This window comes from Coenobita brevimanus, chromosome 29 (assembly GCF_032717465.1).
Source record: "Coenobita brevimanus isolate Jiangsu-jjx chromosome 29, ASM3271746v2, whole genome shotgun sequence".
NCBI lineage: Eukaryota > Metazoa > Arthropoda > Malacostraca > Decapoda > Coenobitidae > Coenobita > Coenobita brevimanus.
In genome coordinates, this window is record NC_136982.1 from 36351069 (window position 1) to 36376606 (window position 25538).

At 41.2% G+C, this 25538-nt stretch overlaps 1 protein-coding gene and 1 non-coding gene across 2 annotated transcripts in view; one reads left to right on the forward strand and one right to left on the reverse strand.

The window, feature by feature from the left end:
- Positions 1-25538, forward strand: part of cac (calcium voltage-gated channel subunit cacophony) — a 2326612-nt gene that overhangs the window by 1013895 nt on the left and 1287179 nt on the right. The window contains exons 23-24 of the mRNA XM_080268748.1: positions 7159-7301; positions 10638-10748. Of these exons, the coding sequence (XP_080124874.1) occupies positions 7159-7301; positions 10638-10748 (254 nt within the window). The remainder of the gene's footprint in view (positions 1-7158; positions 7302-10637; positions 10749-25538) is intronic.
- LOC145395109 (5S ribosomal RNA) lies at positions 18759-18877 on the reverse strand. Its single transcript, XR_013896540.1, has one exon. It is a non-coding gene; the product is annotated as a 5S ribosomal RNA (ribosomal RNA).

Genomic DNA, 25538 nt, shown 5'->3' on the forward strand with positions numbered 1-25538 from the left:
TATGCTCTTATACTCTGTCCTCTTCTCACTATCTTGCAATTTCTCCACTCTTCTCACAGGAGCTGTTTCCTCCTGTCTTCCCCTTCGCCTCCTCAACCACTTTCTTTGCAGCTCTACCTTGGCCATCACTAAGTGATGGTCCAAGACTCCATTCCCCCACCCTCTCCACACCCTTGCATCCAACACTTGTCTTCTCATTCGCTCATCCACACACACGTAGTCTATCATTGCCTTTCGTTCAACAAGTTCACCATCCATCCTCCTCATTACTCTCCATGTATACCGGTGGATCATCTTATGACGAAAGTAGGTGTTGGCTATTGCCAACCCCTTACCAGCACAGATGTCCACCAAAGCACTACCATTCCCATCTACTTCTGCTGGCACACCCCACTGACCAACCACTCCATCCACTCGTACATTCCTGACTTTGCCATTCATGTCTCCAATCAACAGCACTCTCTCGCTCCTCTCAAACTTGTCCATACATGCTTCTACTCTCGCCCAAAACTCATCTTTCACTCTTGCCACTCGATCCTCTGTTGGAGCATACACACATACAATCGCCCATGCTTGTATACCTACTTTCATCCTCACCCATACAATCCTTGCACCCACTGTTCCATACTCTCTTATATTCTCCTTCCACTTCTTGCTTATCATCAGACATACTCCCTCTCTTGCCCTCTCATTCTCGCTGACTCCCGCACATATACCTACACCGTATTCCCATTCTCTCATCCTTTCACCTTTCCATTTAGTTTCAGTCAATCCACATATATCCACTTTTGCATCCTCAAGCACCTGGACAATCTCTCTCTCTTTCACTTCATCATTCACTCCTCTCACATTCCACGTTCCTACTCTCAGAATGTCCTTTGTCCGTTCCTTAGTCGTCAACGTATGGTCCGTCCGGGTCCAAGGCGCTTTATTTGCTTTGTTAGTTAGTTCTTTTTACGGGGTGGGGCACTAACCCACCACCAACCCTTTTAGTCGCCTCGTACGACAAGCAGGGATACTGGGGGAGTATTCTTGAAACCCCCCTACCCCCAGGGGGCAAAAAATACATACTGAAATAAACATTGTAATCATAAAAAAGTAGGAAAACATTCATAATTATATTTTTATTTATAAGTTGATGTGATAGGAAGTGTTAGGAGGAACACACTGAGGTGGTTTGGCCATGTGGAGAGGATGGAGGGTGAGAGACTGACGACGAGAGTGTATGTGAGTGAGGTAGAGGGGGGGAGAGGGAGGAGGAGGCCAAGGATGAGATGGAGGGATGGAGTGGAGAGGTATATGAGAGAGAGGAGTGTGAGTTGGGAGCAGGGCAGTGAAATGGCAGGGGACAGGGCGACATGGAGGCGATTTGTTTGTGGCCACCCCGTACAGGATTGAGGCGTCTGGCAATATATAGATAGATAATTTATAAGTACACATATTATCTGCAGAATCTGTTCATTTTTACATATTTCTTATTTTGCATACACATTTCAGCAACATATGAGATGTTCTTGAGGTGATTATATGGATGTAAAAACCTTCCCTTCCCTTCACATTAATTCCTTCGCGCGAGGTGGTAATCACAAGTCGTATCGAATTTTAGACACTGCAGTTTGGCGTTTACACACAAAGGAGGACCCTTACCTGGTTAGAGTCTAAAAATATCATCTCTCACCTCTCTTTGGTCACTAACTAAACCACCCAGACAACAGAAATAACTCAGTACTTTCATAAACACAGTTAACAGAATAATGTGAAAAAATTCTTAATAATGTTTTTTTAAATGAAACCTCCCATATTATGTACTGATTTTGTTCATAATACACATATCTAGTCAATTCAAACCATTTTAGCTTCATTGAAATATTATTGGGGTGTGAAAATATGGATATTTGTGCTTAGTTTTCATTGGCATGTATTCAGTCATTTGACGAAAGTTTTCCAACTTCATTATGATGCACAGGATGGATGTAGAAAGCTACATTTTTCATTGCCAGGTGTGCCTGACATTTCTTTTCAGTTTGGCAAGAAAAAAAAATTTGATTTTCAAAATTTGAAAATTCAGTGTTGTGGTCAGCCTGAGAGTCCTGATGAATTCCATCATCTTGGCCATGGAGGGGTTAATGACTCCTCTGCTCTCTTATCCTAGAGAGTACCTATTAAACAAAAGAAGGTGATGAATCTTGCCACACTCCTCCGCCAGCAAACACAATGAAATACAATCAGTGATTAGAAAATTAACGAAAGTAGGCGGTGGATCTTGCCATACACCTCCTCCAGTAAATACGATGATACACAATCAGTGGTTAAAAAATTAACAAAAGAAGGTGGTGTGTTTTGCCCAACACCTTCTTCAGCATATTAGAAGCACAGGATGGGTGTAGGAAGCTACATTTTGCATTGCTAGGTGCACCTGACATTTCTCTTCAGTTTGGCAAGAAAAAATAAAATTGATTTTCAAAACTTGAAAATTCGGTGTTGTGGTCGACCTGAGAGTCCTGATGAATTCCGCCATCTTGGCCATGGAGGGGTTAATGACTCCTCTGCTCTCTCTTATCCTAGAGAGTACCTATTCAACAAAAGAAGGTGGTAAATCTTACCACACATCCGCCAGCAAATACAGTGATATACAATCAGTGATTAGAAAATTAATGAAAGTAGGCGGTGGATCTTGCCATACACCTCCTTCAGTAAGTATGATGATACACAGTCAGTGGTTAAAAAATTAACAAATGAAGGTGGTGGATTTTGCCCAACACCTCCATCAGCATATACCGTTTTATACAACCAGTGGTTATAGAATCGTGGGTGCAGCCGCACACCCTGTAGTAATTATTAGCTATAGTATGTGTTAGAAGATGTAAATGGATTAACAGGTCTGTTACATACAGGAATGAGTAATAATATCAAGGCAGCATAGAAGTACAGCATGACAGCATTGGTCACAGCCAGAGATACAGACATCCCACCGCCTTATCAATGAGGCGAATGGGGTCGGTGAATGATGGCCAAAACACTGATCCACTTGATACCACTTGCTTCCTCTGGCTTGCTGTCTCTAATCACAACTATCTGGTTATAATAATTGTTTTATACAAGTCCTTCAGTGGTATACATCAATGTTTTCTTGTGCATTTTCTTGAGTGGTATATTTGCTAGCGACAATGGCTATGTAGTGATAGGTGGGCGCACTCACCATCCATTCACTCGATGTAGTGCTGCTCTCGGGGTGACTGCCTTTTCCTCTCTTTCTTCCTTCTCTCCTTCCTTCCTTCCTCTTCTGCCTTTCTTTCCTTCATTCTTTCCTCTTCTTTCTATCTTTGGGTGACTCTACACTGAGTGACAAGCCAAATGGTTTCCTGTACAGCAGGAAACTATTTACTATGATGGGTGGTAAACATATAAACAGATTATGGTGCTTGGTGGTTTAGTGGGTAATTAACCCCTTGGGGTTGGGCATTTTTTATGAAACTGACCATCAGGAACAGGCATTTTTTGCAAAAATAGGGGATTTATTAAACCTATCATGTAAATCATTATACATAGCAAAGTACAACACTAGCTTTAAAATGAGTGGTTTCCCAATGTCCTATGATTATTGTAGAGCAGTGGCTGAGAACGTAAGAGTGTCTAAATGTTCTGGAATGGGGACTAACTTCCCTTTGACACACATTCCAGAACAGGGTCTAACCTTTAGAGGTTAAGGCGTTCCAGTTGGATTGAGCCTGAGCAGATTTATATCCACGGTGTGGTTGGGGTTTATTATTCACTCATTGCCATTCAGGGATGAGTGAAGCTAGTCACTCTCATCTGTAACGTCAGGACGAACTTGCCTAGCCCCGGACTCCAATGCCCCTCATGGGGTAAACAGAATTAGATAATGATGATGATGATGCTGACAGTGGCTAGGTTGTGTGTGACATAGTCTGTGCAGCTATGATATAGATATACAGACAAAATACTTATAATATGGTGCCAAGAAATGTAAGCTTGCTTGAAGAGTGGGAGCTAATGGTGTAGGCATCCGTATCCATAATAAGTGTACTGCTGTTAAGAATTGTGGTACAGATACAGGGAGTTTATGGAGAATGGCAAGTCACAGATATACATTTGATTAACGATTTATGTATGATAAACAGTGAGATATTCACAATCAGCATAATAGGTTATAGAACACTGATTACATTTGATTAATGATTTACTTATGATAAACGGTGAGATATTCACAATCAGCATAATAGGTTATAGAACATTGAAATCTCTCCGGAGAGGCAGATGTTGGACTACCCCCTGTAAGGCAACCGAGTTCTGGTTTATGCTCTGTAACATAAGAGTGTAGGTCAATAAAGTGAGTCTATAAGCCATTAACATTCCAGGTCAGAAAGGTATAGACAGAGCTAAACACTGGGCTTCGAGATTAACTGCTTTACCTTCGCCTCAAAATGCCACAGCTCCTTTATCGTTTCTCCCACCTCTTGGTGGAATGCGTCAAACCTCCCTGGATCAGGCTTTTCAACCTGGGCACTGGGAACTGCCCCATCTTCTCCCATTGCATGAGATCCCCCTGCGTTCGGTTGTCCACTTGCAGGCTCCTCTCTGCCGCGAGGACCAGCGAGACCAGAAGCCTCAGACGCGTCACACGCTGCCGCAGAATCCCTGTTTTCCACAGTAGACTTGACAAGGTAGTCCCCTTGTTGCTGCAGATGCTGCTCGACTCAGCCAAGTCTCCAGGACAGGTCCTGCACAGTTGAGTGGAGATCCCTAAAGACATCCCGTAAACTGGTGTCAAGCTGTCTGGAATCTCCATATGGAGGCTGGCTTACCAACAATTTAGCAAGACATACTGGTGGCTGACTGTGCACAGGTGCAGCAGTGGTTGTTATCCCCCACTGTGGAAAATTTGAGGCCTATCAATGGGCTTCCTAAACATTAGTCGGCTCTGGCAGTGATGGTTGTGCAACCTCGGCTTGTGCTGCAGCATGCCACAGTGCAGGGGGGGGCCATGCTTTCTGGGGACACAAGGACGAGTGGGCATTGTGCTTCTTTCCACAGTTACAGCACTTCGGTTTGAAGTGTTCTTCTCTCTTAATTTTGTCCAAACAGGTGCCACCTTCGTGCCGCCCAGCACAAAAACGACATCTGTATGCCACACTACACTTCCGTGCCAGGTGCTCCAACCTGCTGCAGTGGTAGCAGGGGTCAGGCTCCAAAATGTAGTGTGCAGTCTTCCTATATCCCAGTGACCTGATAAAAACTGTCTCCATTATGTCCCCCTCTATCAGAGCAATAAGCTGTGGTCTCGGATAGTTGTCAACCATTTTTCTTTTCATCCACAGTACATTTGCTGGAGTCTCAAGACCCTCCATGGTCCAGTAGACAGGAACATTGTGAATAATAATCCTGATCTGGGGGTGATTGGTAACTGCTTTGAAAACAACGCCATTAAAGCCATCACCAGTCAAAAAATCCATGGCATAACCACTTCTCACAGTCACATATGGACATGTCTTACCTTCTTTGAACAGTACTTCATATTCAAGAAACTACTTTGCTACAGAAACAGTCCACCTCACCTTTTGCAGGAGGGAGAGCTCACAGTCTGAGACAAAATTCAGCTTCACTTGGGTGTCATGACCTTGCTTCAGTGCACCACATTCCATTTCATGAACAGCAGCTAGTATGCTATCCTCTCCAGTGCATAGGCATTTGCCGGGTCCTGCACAAGTCAAGACACATGGTGCCATCTGCAGTGCTGCACCACAGGGACTACTGTCCAAGTTCGTTTCTCGTTCTTGGGGTTGTTCCTGTCCTTCTCCATCACTCTCTGAGGTTGAGAGGCTGCCACTGGTGCCAGCCTGGCCCATGATGTTGTAGGTGTGGTCAGAAGGGCGAGGCCCTCAACATTTATGGCGTCGGCTGCAGGAGAGCATGGTGGCACACATCCACACCCTGTGGCCACCTGGCTGGTACTGTCTGTTATCCTTCAGTTTCCCATTCAGATGTTTGTTCTGTAATAAATTAAGAGAGACAAGTTCAGTACTATAGCATGCCTTTGTTCTGCTATGATGCATTAAAAAAAAAAAAAAAAAAAAAATCTGGTGCATAAAAGTTTATCATAAATTGAGTCAGTTATAATGTGGGTTCAATAGAGTATGTATTTGGCCTAGGTTCACTCATCCAGCATAGTCTAAAAACAAGTTTCCAACTCAGCTTGTTGTTATTTCACTTCACTACACGTCGTTTGCTGCTTCCCACCATAAAAAGTCTAAAAACAGGTTTCCAACTCAAACTGGCAGTTATTTCACTTCATTGCACTTCATATACTGCATGAACTCCAACGCCACACTGTCATTCCATTATTGTCACTTACACTCGATAGTGATGAGTGCAAATGCCATCTTGTAACAAACAGATAACGGTAGACTTGTATGAGAGTGATCGTATAAATGAAAACAGCAATCATACATCAACCAGTGAGGCTTTGTGTAGGCTCATAGTCATCATATAAGTGAAAATACTGTCGTTTATCCAAAAAAGTCCTAACTTTTTCATCATCGTGTAAGCAATTTGTTGCATATGGGTCTTCGTATCTGCACCACCAGCTCAGTCATGGAACAGTACCAGGAAATAAGACATGATTTTGTGTAGTCATGTACTTTTCAGTTGTTGTCCTGTACAACCAATGATGGTTTCTTTTTAGCTGATGTGCATACCGTAGCAAAACCACCTCTCACTGATAATGCCAGTCATCAAGAAGCTCACAAACACATGACTGTGCATTGCTTAATCCAGTTTCTGATCAGGCTCCTCCATGACCTTAACAATAAAAAATATATTTGTCTTAGCAAAAACTTGTTGTTAGTCTTATCCTTTCTGATGGATGTGCTAATTCATGTTGATCTTTAGTAATAGATCTGCCAGAATTGTTAATTATGCTTCCCACCCCATCTCATCTATAACCATCAAACATGGTATCAGTTGTACATTTCGGTAATGACTAGTAGTCATGTGTAGCCAGAGTTGTTAAAATTTTTATGTAAGCTGTTTGAAATCTCAAACTGAAATGTGTAAACCATTTACAGAGTATTTATGAATACGAATGTGTGGTGAAGAATTATTTTTAATCCATCTTATGATTTTCATCTGCAGTATGAGCTCGCAGGTCCTGAAAGTGTCGTTTCTCAACAGAAGCAGCAAGCTGAGTTAGAAAAAGAATTAGAGGCACTACAAAACAATACTGATGGACCTCCAAAGGTGGAGATATATCCCCCTTCCCCAGGAGGAGAGAATAAGATGAAGTAAGTTAGTTTGGTTAGGTTTATCAGTGTACTTTGCCCAGTGAGTGTATTCTCTTACTGGTGAGTATATATTGTATTTGATACGAATAATACATGTTTGAGTACCATAAGTGCCAAGGTATTCTGTTCAGGCTACCACCAGATTATTATATTGTGCCTTGAAGTTACTAGGAAGCTTCAGTAGGTTTTTAAAAAATGCATTTTCTTGATGAACTCTTCATCGTTTAGGCTAAAACCAAAATATTCATGACAACGCTCTGTAAGTCATGGTGAAAGTTTCACCAAGTGCATATACAGTAATTGAATATTCCAGGTTGTTAAAATTACATAGGAAGGTGTCATAGGGCCTTATTTTTCTCATCTTTTCTTAATCAGAGCAGAAGACCTTACTTGAAGAAACACAGAGAATGTTTTCATATTTATCATACTGATATCTGCTTTGTGGTCCCTAGCCTTGTCCTGCAAGCTGTGGCTATATCACTTTCACCACCACTGTAGTAGTTGCTAGTTGTGAAAGGGGTTGGTAGGATCTAGAAATAGGAACATGAAAACATAAAAGCAGACATACCAACTGAGTGCCCAAATAATTAGATTGTATATCTTTCCATTTGGTCATCATTGAAGCCTTAACCCCTGTCGCGCTAATTCTTATTACCCAGAGTACCTTCCTTGAGTCATTGTTTTAAGACTTTTTAATTTAAATATTAAATTGATTTTTTGTCATCAGATCAAGTGTTTCTGAGCTCAAACTCTTCATCACCCTTGTCTTTTTGTAATTATGGGTGGGTGTGAGGACGGCGATAAGTCGCCAGCGGCATGGGAGGTAGATGGGTGTGAAGCCGCCATTGCTGGGCTACAAATGAGAACTGAATTAGTAAATATGTGGTATTTGGCAACTGTGATGTGGCAGGGCTTGGCAACAGCTCCTGGTGACGTAGAGGAAAACTCAGCGTTCCCATGGAAACCATTGACACTTTCTCGTGCTTGAAATTATGGCATGGAGACCCGTTGCCTCATATGGAACGATCAGTGTAGCCAGGGGTGGCCTGCATATTGCCTCATATGAGGCAATGAGCGTGGGGGGAGTGGTGAAAAATATCACCATCACTCCACAGAACTCTTTAAAAATTGGTACAACCCTTGTCATATGCATCACTGCATATACTGTAGCTTCATTCATCCATTTCTGTCTATCAGGTCTTTTGCTTTTTAAACTACTGTACCATACTGTCCTGTCTTGTACTTTCTCACACATTCACTTACCAGCATCCAGCATTTTCCTAGTGTTCAGTGCCTTGTCCCACCCAGCCTGTTTGTACCATTTCTACACCTTACATTCATTGTCTCGTAATGACCATACGATCTAAGAACACTTCTACTTTTTAATCCATAGAATGTCCACCCTGCATCCTTCATGAACCTGTTTCTCATCCTGTCCACCCAATATAAGCTGCTGCTGCCACCACCACCTGCCCTCATGTAAACCAGATAAACAGGACCATAAAGACCAAGGGACTTTCAGTTTTGACATTGAAGGCAAGGGTGACAAGCTTTTTTTTTTTTTTTTTTTTTTTTTTTTTGCATATCATCATACAAGCAAGGAACCCCAACCATCCCTCAAATGGAAAGTCTTAATGATCCCACCCAGTTGGAAAGCTTTAATCAACTAGTCCACTAGGTGACATTTGGTTTTATGGTCACCACCCAGCTGAATAAATTGTTTCCTGGGTTACAGGAAACCATTTGACCTCTCACTCAATAGAGGGTCAGCAGGAGAGAGAGAGAGAAAGAGGAGGGGAGGGCAGCATATCATGTGAATGGATGATGGGTGCCCCCACCTGCCACCAACAATACAAGCCACATGCAGTATATTTCTTAAGAGTTTGCAATGTGATGAATCACTGGAATGATATAAAAAGTTTAACCAGACTTTACTGAGTGAATGTGAAAATCGCCATAGTGCTGGTCCAAGCCAATATCCACTTACACCAAGTCAGCCAGAGAGAGAGAGAGGGGGGGGAGGGTAGCATATCATGTGAATGGATAATGGGTGCCCCCAACTACCACTGCCAATACAAGCCACATACAGTGTATTTCTTAAGAGTTTGCAATGTGATGAATCACTGGAATGATATATAAATAGTTTTACCCGACCTCACTGAGTGAATGTGAGAATCACTGTAGTGCTGGTTCAACTCAGTATCCACTTACACCAAGTTAGTCAGCCACACTACCAGATAAGCTCTACATGCTCTCCCTGACACACTGAACACACGAAATCAGCACTGTTTCACAGTCTACCTCATATACCACTACATCTTGTATGTACCCACCTACCACAAACAATGCGCAAGATGGAGTTACTTTCGCTGTCTTTGTGGCAGACTGTACATTGCCACACTCCCACTGCTTTGACAGTGCTGCCACCAGCCCTAGATATCAACACTATTGTTTTATCCAAATTTACTCTCAAACCCTTGTGCCCCATTCCATCTCTCCATTTCCTAAATCTTTCCTTCGCCTCCCCTTCATTGTCTACAGTCAGTACCAATTCAGCAGTGTACAATATCTCCCATGGGAATCTCATTTCTGAAGTAATGCGAGAGAGCTTCAAGCACCATGACAAACAGTAAGGGGCCCAAGACTGACCTCTGATACATGCCAAAATTCACGAATACTTGTCACTCAAATTTCCATTCATTCTCACCAGGGTGCAAGCAGCCACATGCATAGCCATAACCACTCTAACTAGCCATTCCTCGATCCCAGGGTTTCTCATTGCTCACTTCACCACCTCCCAAGCGACTCTGCCAAAAGCCTTCTCCATTTCAACAAAAGCAAAGTACAGCTCCCTTTTCTTTCCTATATGTTTTTCCTGTAGTTGTCTCAACTTTTAGCACAAATCTGACATTAAACCAGCATATTAATGTTTCACCCAACCAGTATATCTTCTCTAGTCACTGAGATACACATGCTTCATCATTATAACAAAGCAGTGCTCCTTCAAAGAAGAAATGTTTTGGAGGTTTTAGTAAGTAGTTACTGAATTTATTTATTTTTCCTTAATGGGAGTATTAAACTTGGGCACTCGGTCTTCTCTAGGCAGGAACAAGAAGAGTTCCCAGCCTCAGTTAATGCCATGCCCTTTCAGGAGCTGTCATGGATACCACCTGAAGATAGAGATGTTACAGAAGTAGGGTTAACATCTTTGATGTAGCAGTGCCGTCTTATTTCTTTCATTTGAAGCAGGGCAATAAAGTTGAAGCCAGCACAGTGACCTAGTGATTTTGTGTGTTGTTACATGCATACTGACTTACCATCAACGTACATCTCCAGCAGCAAGCGAGATGCCGCCCAGGAAGACAAAGATGCCGACGATGAAGACATGGGGGGACCAAAGCCGATGTTACCTTACTCTTCTATGTTCATCCTTTCGCCAACTAACCCGTGAGTTTGTCTTAACTGATATACTGTACTGTATAAGTTCATAAGGTCTAATTATGGATAATGGCACTGATGTATGTAAATAGTCTTGCTGTTTGCATTATGTACAGTATACTTAAGGATCCCAATACTTATGACAGATCAATCAGCTTTTCAAAGTCACACTGCTTCACTTGCAAAAAAATTATGCAGATAACTTTTGTATGCCTATTTATACCTGTGTTGCACAAGAATAAGAATATAATTTATATTAAATTACTGTGTTGTCAGTTATTACATGTCCATAATTAGTGTCATATGACAGTCCAATGAGAATTAAACTTTGAAAAGTGAAGCAGTTGATGATACAAAAAAAAGCTGTACAGTACTTTACTTTTCAGGTTAGCACTGGAACTGCATTTTCTGTTGCATTTAGCCCTTGGTACAGTAATCCTAATACAGTTAAAGCTTGATTATCTGTGTTCGGAATATCCAGATTTCAGCATATCTGGGCTGTGACCAAATGATACAGTGGTACGGTAATACATAGAATTATCCATAGAATAGCTCCCGTTTAGATAGCAAATGTCCAATTGCTAGCAAGAAAGCCGCGGGTAAGCAGGAGTGAGTCTGCACCCTATCCACACCCACTTACGACCCCTTCCCAATGGTGATTGGATGGAGTTGGATGAGGCAGTTGGTGAAGAAAGGAAGCCAAGTTAGGTATACCTTGAGGGAAACCATCACCAGAGAGATGTTCTTGTTTGCTCATTCGCGAAACGTATGCTTTACTTTAAGCAGTAGAAGCACATTACCAGATTAGTTCTTCCTGATAATCTGTTATATTTATTTCTGGGATGGTAAATAAATATCTCTTGCTAAATCTGTTTCCCCATTCTTTTTAACCATTCTGCTGTGACAGCTCTTGTTTAATTCATCAGCATAATGGCAGAAGGGACTCTCCTAAGTATTTAACTAAACCTAACCAAACCTACCTTAACTGTACCTAATACAGTAATTTAACCTAACCTGCCCTACCATTGGGAAATTGAGAAACGAAATCAGACTCTTCTATTATGCCAGAAACAAACAGTCGTAGGTACATCATAACCCCCACAATGGCCGTGGGTTCAGAAATTTGTGTGCTCCCTGGCCGGCTCCAGAACCATTTTTTCATTGGTTTAAATTTTTTTTTTTTTTTCTTCTTCTTACAGTTGTGAAGAGAATCATCTGGTGCACCTGGCAGTGTGTTTTTTAGCTTCCTAAGCCTATTATGTGATTTACTATGATTCGCGGAAGAATTCATAAAATTACGGTGCATGTGACATATGGGCGAAAACATCCGGGATGAAGTGACTGCCCGACTGCTTGGGATGGTAGCGCAGGGTCGTGTAAACATACCAGTGACCTTTGTTCCCTTCCCATAATTGTTTGCAATTTTTTTATTTTTATAGCTTGCACTATCTTGACATCACTGACACTGGTCTGGTAAAGCGTTGTTAAACACCAGATGCTATTAAGGGGTTAATGGCAGACATTATTGCTTATATGAATACTCTCTCTTTCATGCATATACACAGGAACGAATAAAAGAATGAACGCCAAATGTACACTTAACCTAAGCAGCAGGAAGACGTTATCAATTCAGTTCATATTCCTTCCGTTTATTTTGTAAATTTTTCAGCTATTTTCAGGGTGGTAAATTACCTTTAATTGCTGGAAAAATCCCCCCCCTCCCCATTATTATCATCACGTTCCTTAACCCCTACACCGCGGGCTTGTTTACCAATTACTTGCGTGTGCCGCGGGGTTATTTGGGCTCCGACAGACTCTCAAAAAATATTTGCCAAAAATCAGTTATTAGTCCTAGAATAATAAAATTACATATGCTTATGGCACATACCTTCAGCTTTCTCCTGGAATGATTGTTGAGCCTTCGTCGGTTACCGTAGGACTTGTGGAGACCTCTGAAGTAGGGTAACGAAGTCTCCACTTTACACTTCCCGACAACCCGTAATATGATTACCACAGCCAGATACAAACACTATAAACACTATTCTACAATTTTCAAGTAGTTTGGGATCCATACTCAAAAAAAAAAACACTGTGAAAGCAATGGAAATTACGAGCGCGTCTGATCGTCGCACTGGCACTAGTTCACTCATGGTAGTCTGTCATTTATTATTCATAAAACCCCTCACACTTTATATTTCTATTACTATATAACACTTATATATATCTACAGTCTTTATCCATAAGTTTCCTTCAGTAGTATTAGTTTATTGTCACTGTAGGGATTCAATTTCTTTCAGTAAAATACGTAGCATTCACTTTCTCGTCCTGTATACTGGCATTGAGAGTGAATGTCACTTTCATCTTCACTCTCATAACTCATAGCATTCAGACATGCTAGAGTGAAACTTTCACTTTCATTACTCCTAGGGTATATACTCGTATTCTTATAATACTACTCATTTACATTTCTATTTACGTTCTCTATTTTATTTACGTTATTTACATTTCTATTTTATTTACAGTGTTATGCACTGTCACTTGAAATAACTTATAAAACTATTTTCCATTGTTCACGTATATTTACATTTTCATTACTTTCACTTGCTGTTTACACATTATTTACACATTATTTACAATTCCACTTGCACTGTTTTACTCAATAGAAAGATCGTAGTCACTCTTTTATCAATTGTCAGCCCTTTACCTCTTTCCACACAAGGTTTAGTAGGGGGTAAAGGTCACAGAGCCATTTGCATGGGGGTAAAAAAAGGCCTTGAAGTCAGCAAGATGAAACATACGTCCTCTCACTTCGGAAGATGAGAGTACACTGCTAACGCAGGGGCCAGGCCAGCTAGCCTAGATGCCAGCTTTAGGGGTTATTCAGAGTTACCAATATTACTTCTTGAAACAGCTAAGTCTAGCACTGATATGATTGGCAGGAAATCTAGACAATACATTATAAATTTGGTAGTTCCAGGTGAATGTAAATATCATTTAGGGTTCTCCCTTCCCTCCTTACATGTATATTTATTACGAAAATAGATTAGAGGCCTACTTAGGAGATATATAATCAGAGCTACCAATGTTAAATCTTGAAACAGCTTTGTGTAGCACTGATATGATTGGCAGGAAATCTAGACAATACATTATAAATTAGGTAGTTCCAGGTGAATGTAAATATCACTTAGGCTTCTCCCTTCTCTCCTTACATGTATATTTATTACGAAAATAGATTATACAGCATATTTCAAGGGGAAAAAAACAGCGAAAATTAGCGAACGAGTGCACGTGAGGTGTTGTCAGGTGATAATTAGCCAATTCCAGGTGTATGGCACTCTCACTTACCTGATTTCTTTCTTGTATATATTATTTGGTATAAAAATACGACATAGGGCTTATTTCAATGGATGAAATCAGTGAAAAATTCCAGGGAAGATTTGCTTAGCGTAGCATGGCCGGGCAGGCGAGAGGATAGGGTAATGGAGGGGGGGTAGGGAGGGGAGTCAAGAACGGGGAGAAATGGCTAAATTGTCAACAATGGATGGGAGTACAGATGAGATTAGGAGTGCTGACTAGTGTTGGACATTGTCAGTACTGATAGATGATACAAGCCCCCACTTGAAAGCCCGGGTGAATTCAAAATAACACAGAATCACAAAAGCGACGCCCCGCGGTATGATCCCTTGCTCCCAAGCGTCACGAAAGTGACGCCCCGCGGTTAAGGGGTTAACCCCTTAACCCCTAAAGACCCACATCTACCAAACGACATTTTTGGAAAATGTAGCATAAAGTCCTATGTCTGTTGATGCTACAGAGCCATCCAAAAACTGGCATTAGGCAGCACCACCTCATTTATGATGTATATGGGACGAAGCCTATGGGAACTATAGTATCTGGTGGGGTATGGCCAGATTGGGCCTCTAGAGGAGGGGTGCCCCCCCCACCCCCTGCCATCTCTCCACCTACCTCTGCCCCACTGGTCCACTCCTCATTATGGCCTCCCAACCACCCATACCCCCATGTACCCCTTGGATACCATAGCTGATGTACGTAGCAAGCATGCTTCCTCCCTTCCTCCACTCCTTCTCACTGCCAACACCTCCCTTCCTCCCTCCATCCACCACCACTCTCCCTCCACCTTCATCCTTTCCCTTTGTTTCCAGGAATGTGGGGTTTTCCCTTCCTATGAACTGCTAGAAACTTTATTTTACTTTCATGATCATTATTTTGCCTTGTTTTATGCCAGGAGTATATTGTGAGATTTGGAAGCTTCCGGTGTTGCTGTTTGCTGATGATACAGTATTGTTGAGTGAAGATGAATGGGAGTTGCAAGGTTTGGTGAATGAATTTGGGACAGTGTGTAGGAGGAGGAAGCTGAAAGTTAATGTAAACAAAAGTAAAGTTATGGTGTTTGAGAGGAATGAAGTCACAGAGTGTGCAGTGAGGTTGGATGGTGAGGATATGGAGAATGTGAGTGCATTCAAGTACTTGGGTAGTGTGATGAGTAAGGATGGAACTTTGGGGGATGAAGTACGTGAAAGGGTACAGCAGGGAAGAAAGGTTGTTGGTACACTGAAAGCAGTGATGAGAAATAGGGAGGTGAGTATGGAAGTTAAGAAGTCACTGCATGATGGTATTGTGATCCCTACCCTGACGTATGGAAGCGAGGCGTGGACCTTGCAAGAGGGGAACAAGTCAAGAGTGAGAGCAGTGGAAATAAGTTACTTGAGAGGAGCATGTGGAGTGACGTGGAGGGACAGGTTGACGAATGAAGAAGTGAAGGAACACTGTGGGGTAGATGTGGATGTGGTTGAAAAGATTAGGAGAAATACACTGAGGTGGTTTGGACATGTGGAGAGAATGGAGAATGAAAGACTGACTAAGAGGGTGTATGTAGGTGAGGTGGAGGGAGGGAGAGGGAGGGGTAGACCGAGGATGAGGTGGAGGGATGGAGTTGAGAGGTATATGAGGGAGGGGGGGGGTGAGTTGGGGGGAGGGGAGTCAAACGGTGGGTGACAGAGTGACTTGGAGGCGTTTTGTCTGCGGCCACCCTTTGCGGGATTAGGGCGTCGGGCTATAGATAGATAGATATTGTTACATCCCCATCCCACATTGCCACAGGCTCCACCATCAGCACCTCACTGTAGGAAAGACATTGCTGAGTGAGTTGTTCTTCCTAGAGGAAGCCTTTTGGTGTACGGTAAACAAGATCAGCTCAGGCGTTGTAAATAGCTCATTGTCTTTATTTTCCAGATAATTACACTTAATGCCTGCCAACTACACTTCACTGTTTTCACAAGTACCAGAGATATACAAACTTCACTAACTGCAATTACACTGACACTGAGCTACTCTCAGACTGAACTAAAACTGACTGAAACTGCTCTAGCCATAGTAGCAGAGCTGTATGATCTTTACTAACTGCACTTACACTTAATGCTTGCCAGCTACACGTCACTGTTTTCACTAGTACCAGAGATATACAAACTTTACTAACTGCAGTTACACTGACAGTGAACTACACTCAGACTAAACTGAAGCTGACTGAAATTGCTGTAGCCTTTTCCCCATTCTTATATAAGCATCCTGTATTCTAGAGAGATCTACTACTTCTCCAAAGTTCTCATGCATTCTCAAGGGAGCAACGGATACAACAGTTATGAACTTGGAGACATCCAAAACATGCCAGAGTTTACTTACACTGCAAAACACTCTAAATTATTTAGGATACAAACTGAGATAAAAGTACAGCTCCATTCAGAAGTTCGTACTACACCCAAAGTGGAAGGCACAAGCCTCGGTCCGCTCTTTCTGGACGACATGTTAATACCCCGAACCGCTCGCCAACACAGACAGAGCAGCAAATACCGGAACAGTTCCAGTCACACGAGGAATGCGAAATTTGAGATGAAACAGATATTTATACAGATATTGGCAAGTATTGTTACATATTAATGAAGGAAATATGTGGAAATTATGCAGTTGTGATGAAAATATGTATACAAGTAACAAGTTACAATACACAAATAGAGGGAAATAAAGAACTCTGATATGAATCATTAAGTGATTTGTGAGCTGACTATTCTCCCACTGAAACACACACACACACACACACACACACACACACACACACACACACACACACACACACACATACATGCACAAAAACACACACACACAAACACACGCACACACAAACACACGCACACACAAACACACACACGAACGAACAGCCATCGCTGCTAACCTTAAGTAGTTTCAGGAATTTTGTCTGTCCTGTCTCCTAAGGTCTTGTTTTAAATTCAAAATAATGAAAGTTAATAGTCTACCAAAAATGTAAAGATTTATTGGCTAGGTTGTACATGAATGTTTGTAGTTTTTTTTCGGTAACAGCTGTTTTGGTATTTAACCAACATCAAACATGGCCGAAAATATAAACAATGAGGGACTAGAATTTCAAGGATTTGATGCTAATACCAATGTCATGGACCTGGTTAAAACATTAATTATGAGGATTAGTGAACTCGAAAAGAAAGTAGAGAATCTAGTGATAAAGGATGTGTCAGTAAATACGGAAACTACCATACAGAGTCTGATCCAGTCCAATGAAACAGCCAATGAAGAGATTAGGAATTTGAAGCGGGAAAATGTTGAACTGAGGAGGAAACTAGAAGAGAGTACTAATAAAACAGAGAAGGTGAGTAATGTATTAGAAGAACATAAGGCAAAGTAGGCACACGTAGAAGAAGAACAGAAAGAAGTGGTCAGCTTAAGAGAGATCATCCAGGAAGAAAGGGAAATGAACAAGAAAGAAATGGAAGAAAATGTAGCGAAAAAACTGAAGAAAAAAGAGAAAATAGTGAGAGAAACTGTAGAAAGGAGCAGATGTGTGGTAGTATTTGGAAACAGGGAAGAGGAAGAAAAGGTTAGGTTCGTAAGACTCGAGAGAGACACGAACCTGGTGAGAGGAATATTAGGCAAGATTGACCCCGAAGGAGACAAGTGGGTAAAAGAAATTGAGGAAGTAAGAAGGATAGGGCCTTACAAGAAAGGGGAAACAAGACCAGTGAGAGTCAAGTTTACATCAGAAAGTGTAATAAATGAGATACTTAAAGTGACCTGGAAATTAAGCAAAGAGGCGGGGATGGAAAATATTATAATAAGAAAAGATCTGAATGAAGAAGAAAGAGAAGTTTTAAAATCATTAAAGGAAGAAGTAAAGGAAAAAAATGATAAGAGGACAGAGGAAGAATGTAATACTTTTTTTTGGAGAGTATTGGATATGAAAGTAAGGAAATGGTATTTAAGGAAATAGAAGTGAAGGAAACTAAGGGGGATGGTTGTGAAAGATCAGAAGTTGAGGAAGTGGTACAGACAGAGAGTAGGAGAGAAGAGGGTATTAAAAATGTCAAAAATAATTTGAAGGTGATATATATTAATGTTGATGGTTTCATATCGACGAGGATCGAAATTAACGATTTCTTGAGAGAACATGAACCTGATGTCATGTGCTTTGTAGAGACCAAATTAAGAGAAGATATTGATGTTCATTTGGGAGATGGTAAATACAAACTGTGGAGAAAAGACAGAAAAGAAAAAAAAGGAGGAGGAGTGATGATAGCAGTGAAGAACAACATAAATGTAGATACTGTGGAAATGGGAGAAGGCAGGGCTGAAGTGATATATATGAAATTAGAAACTGGAGAGAATGTTAAGAGAGATATGGCGGTAATGTATGTTCCCCCAAAGACAAGAGCAAGGATGACGAATACCATGAGAAAAGCAATAATATAATTTTGGTGGGTGACTTTAATTGTAAAGAGGTGAACTGGGAGGAATGGTACTCGGGAGGCGGCGAGGATTCGTGGGGCACTATGTTATTAAATATTCATTTTTTTTTCATTCATTGCCAGATGCCATGTATCCCAAACGGGGTGGCCAAGGGCTTAGAGTTAATTGTTTTACAGGGAGGGGCACTAATCCTCCACCAACCCCACTTGACACGTAGGGAGAACGTTATGCCAACAGCATCTGGTGTTCCCAGGCGGTCACCCATCCAAGTACTAACCAGACCCAACGTTGCTTAACTTCGCTGATCGGACGGGAAGCGGTGTACTCAATGTGGTATGGCCGTTACTAATCCTAAATCAACTACCACCTCTCATTCCATTTCTGACCACTTTTCTGCCTAAGTATTTCCAGCTTAATCAATGCTTTATCCAGGCTAAACTATTACCATATTACTAGTTGCAACCCTTTCACTACGATGACTTTTTTATGCATTTTCTAGCTACTGTTGACTATATTATTCAGCTTGGAAAGACCTCTCATTATGAAAGGCTGAACCAACCCCTGTAGCCTGAAAAGTCATCCATAAGCTGAATTAAACTGAAAACAGCAAGAATGATTTGAAAAATGTCATTGTACTGAAAGTGGTCAGCTTCTAACCAACTGTACTCACCAGTCTGGTAAAAGCATATTCATCATATCACCCAATACCCACAATCCACTAACTACTATCTCTGGTCTTTCAAAAGCATATAATAATGAATAACGTGATGACGCAATGGGTCAAAGAAGAGACACGGTTTCAAGGTGAGGACACACCAGCAAGGTTAGATTTACTGTTCACCAAAGAACCCGATGTAATAGAATCATTGGAATATCTCTGTCCTTTGGGAAAAAGTGATCACGTGGTCATTGAGTTCCAGATGTTAATAGGAAATGTCGAGCCAAGAGACGAGCTTCATAGACAGGGAAGATACAACTTTGGGAAAGCAAATTTTACAGGATTGAGAAACTTTTTTGAAAATGCGGATAGGAGAAAATTCAGAGAAACAAGAGAGGTACAGAGGAAGTGGGATATCTTTCTAGACCTCTATAATTTGGGAGTGGAAAAATTTGTACCAAGAGTAAGAGGGAAAGAAAACAGGAAAAAGGAGTGGTTTAATAGAAGGTGTATGATAGCAAAAAAAAAGAGAGAGATAAGGCGTGGAACAATTGGAGAAAGAGAGGTAACGGCAGAACAAAGGAAGAATATAAAAGAACAAGAAGTGAATACACAAGAATACGTAGAGAAGAAGAAAGGAATTTTGAAAAAGGTATAATTGACAAATGCAAGGATGAACCCAAACTGTTTTATAGATTTGTTAATGGCAAACTGAAACAAAAGGAAGGAATCACCAAACTGAAAGTAGAAGGAGAGGTCTTTAAGGATGCGGCAATGCAAGCAGAAATAATGAACAAACGTTTCCAGTCAGTTTTCACTAAAGTAAAGGAGCTTGTGGAAGGGGAGGGAGTGATTAGAAATGTTCCGGTGATGAAAGATATAAAATTGGAGGTACAGGAAGTGTATAAATTACTGAAAACTCAAGATGTAAGGAAAGCCCCAGGACCTGATGGAATTTCTAATTGGGTACTGAAGGAATGCAGAGAACAACTGGCGGATAAAATTCACAGCTTAATCGTATGCTCACTGGAAGAGGGGAAAGTGCCACAAGAATGGAAGAGGGCAAATGTGGTACCAATTTACAAGGGAGGAAACAGGGAAGAACCCCTGAATTATAGACCAGTGTCTCTAACCAGCATGGTCGCAAAATTATGTGAGAGAATCCTGAAAGACAGATGGATAAAATATCTGGAAGAGATGAATATTTTGGCTGAATGTCAGTTTGGATTCAGAAGTGGAAGGTCATGTGTTTCTAACTTGTTGAGCTTTTACTCAAGAGCGATTGATGTGGTACAGGGGAGAGATGGTTGGGTGGATTGTGTGTACTTAGACTTAGAGAAGGCCTTTGACAAGGTACCTCATAAGAGACTAATGTGGAAACTAGAATATATAGGAGGACTAAAGGGGAAACTTCTGGAATGGATGAGAGACTTTTTGAGAGACAGACAAATGAGGACAGTAATAAAGGAAAAGATGTCTGGATGGAGGGAAGTAACAAGTGGAGTCCCTCAAGGCTCAGTGTTGGCGCCAGTAATGTTCCTGATTTACGTAAATGATATGGTAGATGGAGTGAACAGTTATGCAAGTCTGTTTGCTGATGATGTAAAGATCTTGAGGAAGATAGAGGTTGAGGAGGATTGTAAAATACTGCAGGAGGATTTGGATAGGATACACAATTGGAGCTGGATGTGGGAAATGAAATTTAATGTAAAGAAATGTAAAATATTGGAAATGGGTAAAAGTACCAGGAGACCATCACTGAATTATTTTTTGGGTAATGAATTAATCACAAAAAGGAGAGAAGAGAAAGATTTGGGAGTGCTGGTCCAAGATAGTTTGTCACCAGAAAAGCACATTAACAAGATAGTTGGAGAGACTTATAAACTCTTGACTAACATAAGAGTAGCATTTCATTATATGGATGAGGAAATGATGAAAAAATTGATAGTGGCCATGATCCGCCCCAGGTTAGAATATGCAGCGGTAGTGTGGTCCCCACACAAAAAGAAAGATATAAACAAGATTGAGAGAATACAAAGAACAGCAACCAAGATGGTCCCCAGTCTGACAGACCTGTCATACAGAGAGAGGCTGGAAAAACTGGATTTGCCTTCGTTAGAGGAAAGGAGAAAGAGGGGAGACATGATTGCGGTGTTCAGGACCATGGTGAGAGTAGATAAAATTGACAAAGAAGATCTGTTTGTATGGGATAAGAGAGCAACAAGAGGACATTGAATGAAATTGAAAACGTCAAGCTGCTTGAAGGATATCAAGAAATATAGCTTTCCTTACAGAAGTATAGACTTATGGAATAGCCTGGACAAAGAGATCGTCCAGTCTACAAACTTAACGAGTTTGAAGCTAAATTCGATTTATTGAGAAACAGCGACAGAAACCCACGAGCATAGTACATTCCGTGTATATCACAATTAGGTATATTAGGTAAATACTTAAATATTTGGAATGACTTAGACGAGGTAGGTGGTGCATGAGAAAAACATTCATGTGTGTAAAGGTAGACTTGATAAATGTGGATATGGAGACAGGACAACACGAGCATTGCTCAATTCCTGTATACTACAAATAGGTAAATACAAATAGGTAAATACACAAACACAAACAAACACAGACTCATAAGAACAACAACAATAACAACAACAGCCACCACCACCACAGTCTCTGCCACTTGCCACCCACCACAACCACCCACCACCACCAACGCCGCCGCCGCCACCGCCCACCACCACCGCCGCCGCCACTCACCAACACCTACAATCCACCATCACCGCCGCCGCCGCGACCACCGTCCACCACCACCGACGCATTAACAAATCGCAAAATTGTGGAGGAAAAGACATTGCAATAGTTTACTTCATCCGTCCTGTTTGTATGGGAAGGCCAAGGAACACCTTATATTTATTACGTGTGAGTAATCTTGCATCTAATAGGAGGTGGATAATATATAAGCATAATTATACGGAAGTTTTCAGACAAAAAATAGACACTTTTATTTTTACTTCTATTTTATAGTCAACAATATATATATATATATATATATATATATATATACACACACGAGTATAATCTGTATTATATCTTTATCTATCTATATTATTTCTATATCTGTCTCTCTACCATATCTAATTATCTATATCTTTATCTACATATTTATTATATCTATCTATCTATAATATATCTGTTATAACTATTATATCTATCTATTGTGTCTGTTATATCTATCTATCTACAGTATCTATCTATCTATCTATCTATCTATCTGCCTGTCTGTCTATCTATATAATATGCATACATATCCTTAATATAATGATAACTGTTGCCTAACTTTTCACATCAATATCGGGTCCAGCCTCCCTTTTTCTCAATCACTGCTTGCAACCTATCAGGCATGGAGCTTACAAGGTCACGGATGAAGTCGTGTTTGCGCCGGCAAAGATCCTGCTGGGCGTTTACGTGGTCGAGGAGATCATTTCTTGTCCTCTCGTCTCCTGGCTGCCAGGTATTAATCATGTCAGCCCAAACATGTTTGTTACATTTAGATTGGCCCCTTTGGCAGGCCAGTCTGAGTGGTGAAGTATGTCTTGTCTCTGAAACCAATGCCATACTACACGTGCGGTGTGGATGGGGCACCGGTCATGCATGGAAATTACAGGTCCATCTTGGAACGGGAAACCCTTTGCACGTAAAGATGGCAGGGAACGTTCCTCCAGGATATGGACACACTGGTCAGCAGTAAAACGCCCCTCAATGCTGAACATGTCACCCAGGCCATGTAGAGTCAGTTATCCCCAGATGTTACAGGTAACGTGACCCGATCGTGCCTCCTCACAAATGTCGATCCTCTCGCATCTGCATGCGAAATATATATTTTCTTTTTTTTGTATTGTTGCAGCCATTAGACAGAATACAAGTTGATGACATGCTCCCCTAACCTTATATTATTTAGAACTGATCACAGTTTTTCTCGGCACTAATGTCTTTATGCAAAGAAAATAGAGGCAAAGAGTAGAAGGAATCATATCTTTTTCCAGGACAATATGAACAGAATAAGACCACAACAAGGGATCCTGATTATTTTAGATGCCTGGTCATATTGCCTTTAAAAGACTGGAAATCAAGGACGGAGGGGTATGCAGACTGCGGAAGACAGTTTCATTATTGACCTATTCCATAGGTGAAAGTCTGAATATCGGTTAATTATTGTAACAGCGAGGTGAACAGAAAACAGATGACTGCAACGAAGACGAAGCCTTGAGGGGGGGGGGGAATAACAGTACGGAATTTTATCAGTAATAAAAATGGTAATATTATATACCTGGTGCTGTTTCTCCTCCAGCAGTGAACCCTACCATGCGAGGTGGAGGAGAAACACTTCTCATCCATGAAGATGACTCACGACCAAAAGTCTAGATTCTTCTGAAAGTAGCATTGAGCAAAGGCTAACCTCCCCTCTCTGTGTTGTTGTATCAGGCTTTCCATCATTGCTGGAATTCTATAGTGTATACCAGCGTCATGCAGCCTTCGCCTGACAGTCAGCGCGGACACCTCTAACTGAAGACTGTCCCTTATGGCCACTGCGATTGTAAGAAGTGTTGCCCCTGCTGCTGCGACAATAGCAGCATCTCCAGCCTGGGTGGTTCTTTGAGAGGCTCCCGACCTTTCTAACATGAAAGTATTCGCTATTAGTAAATATGGCACTAATAAAAATCAGCGCCGAAAGTCTAGTTTGGGAAAAGATTACGAGTATGTATACTTGTGCTGAAATGTATTGTATGATATGAAAATATTGTTACAAGGGCAACAGTTGTACTAAACAAACTGCTGCCTATAAAGATAGTGGCGTAGCGAGACTAAATGCAGCTCAAGGCCGGATATCCTAGTTTCACCTGATCACTGCACGGGACAGCCCTACATAGGTAATTGCTTGACCGTGGTTCAAGGCTCTGCTTGGCCAGACAGACCAGGGTTACACAACAACAACAACAACAACAACAGCTACATCAAGAGATGGGAATTGAAGTCTCATTCTTAGAATGACTAGGACTGATTTGTATGTGACCATCATAAATCAAAACCCTGTCAGTTCCATCCAAAGAAACGTAAACACAAATATCCATTTCATTGAGATGCCTGGACGCACATCGTTCGAAATAATGTGGCACTATGCACTGGAAAAAGACATCCTAAGACATTTCAACAATTAACTAGTCGTATACAAGAAAGGCAGATTACTAGTTAACAGATGCATTACAGAGTGGGTGGGAGGATGGGGCAAAGCTAGTGCCTTGTTTCAGTCGTAATGGGGGAGAGATACAAGCAGAGAATTCAGAGGAACAGTGGTGCGTGTATTTACCTATTTGTATTTACCTATTTGTAGTATACAGGAATTGAGCAATGCTCGTGTTGTCCTGTCTCCATATCCACATTTATCAAGTCTACCTTTACACACATGAATGTTTTTCTCATGCACCACCTCTTTGTCTAAGTCGTTCCAAATATTTAAGAATATACCTAATTGTGATATACACGGAATGTACTATGCTCGTGGGTTTCCGTCGCTGTTTCTCAATAAGTCGAATTTAACTTTAAACTCGTTTAAGTTTTTAGACTGGACGATCTCTTTGTCCAGGCTATTCCATAAGTCTATACTTCTGTAAGGAAAGCTATATTTCTTGATATCCTTCAAGCAGCTTGACTTTTTCAATTTCATTCCATGTCCTCTTGTTGCTCTCTTATCCCATACAAACAGATCTTCTTTGTCAATTTTATCTACTCCCACCATGGTCCTGAACACCGCAATCATGTCTCCCCTCTTTCTCCTTTCCTCTAACGAAGGCAAATCCAGTTTTTCCAGCCTCTCTCTGTATGACAGGTCTGTCAGACTGGGGACCATCTTGGTTGCTGTTCTTTGTATTCTCTCAATCTTGTTTATATCTTTCTTTTTGTGTGGGGACCACACTACCGCTGCATATTCTAACCTGGGGCGGATCATGGCCACTATCAATTTTTTCATCATTTCCTCATCCATATAATGAAATGCTACTCTTATGTTAGTCAAGAGCTTATAAGTCTCTCCAACTATCTTGTTAATGTGCTTTTCTGGTGACAAACTATCTTGGACCAGCACTCCCAAATCTTTCTCTTCTCTCCTTTTTGTGATTAGTTCATTACCCAAAAAATAATTCAGTGATGGTCTCCTGGTACTTTTACCCATTTCCAATATTTTACATTTCTTTACATTAAATTTCATTTCCCACGTCCGGCTCCAATTGTGTATCCTATCCAAATCCTCCTGCAGTATTTTACAATCCTCCTCAACCTCTATCTTCCTC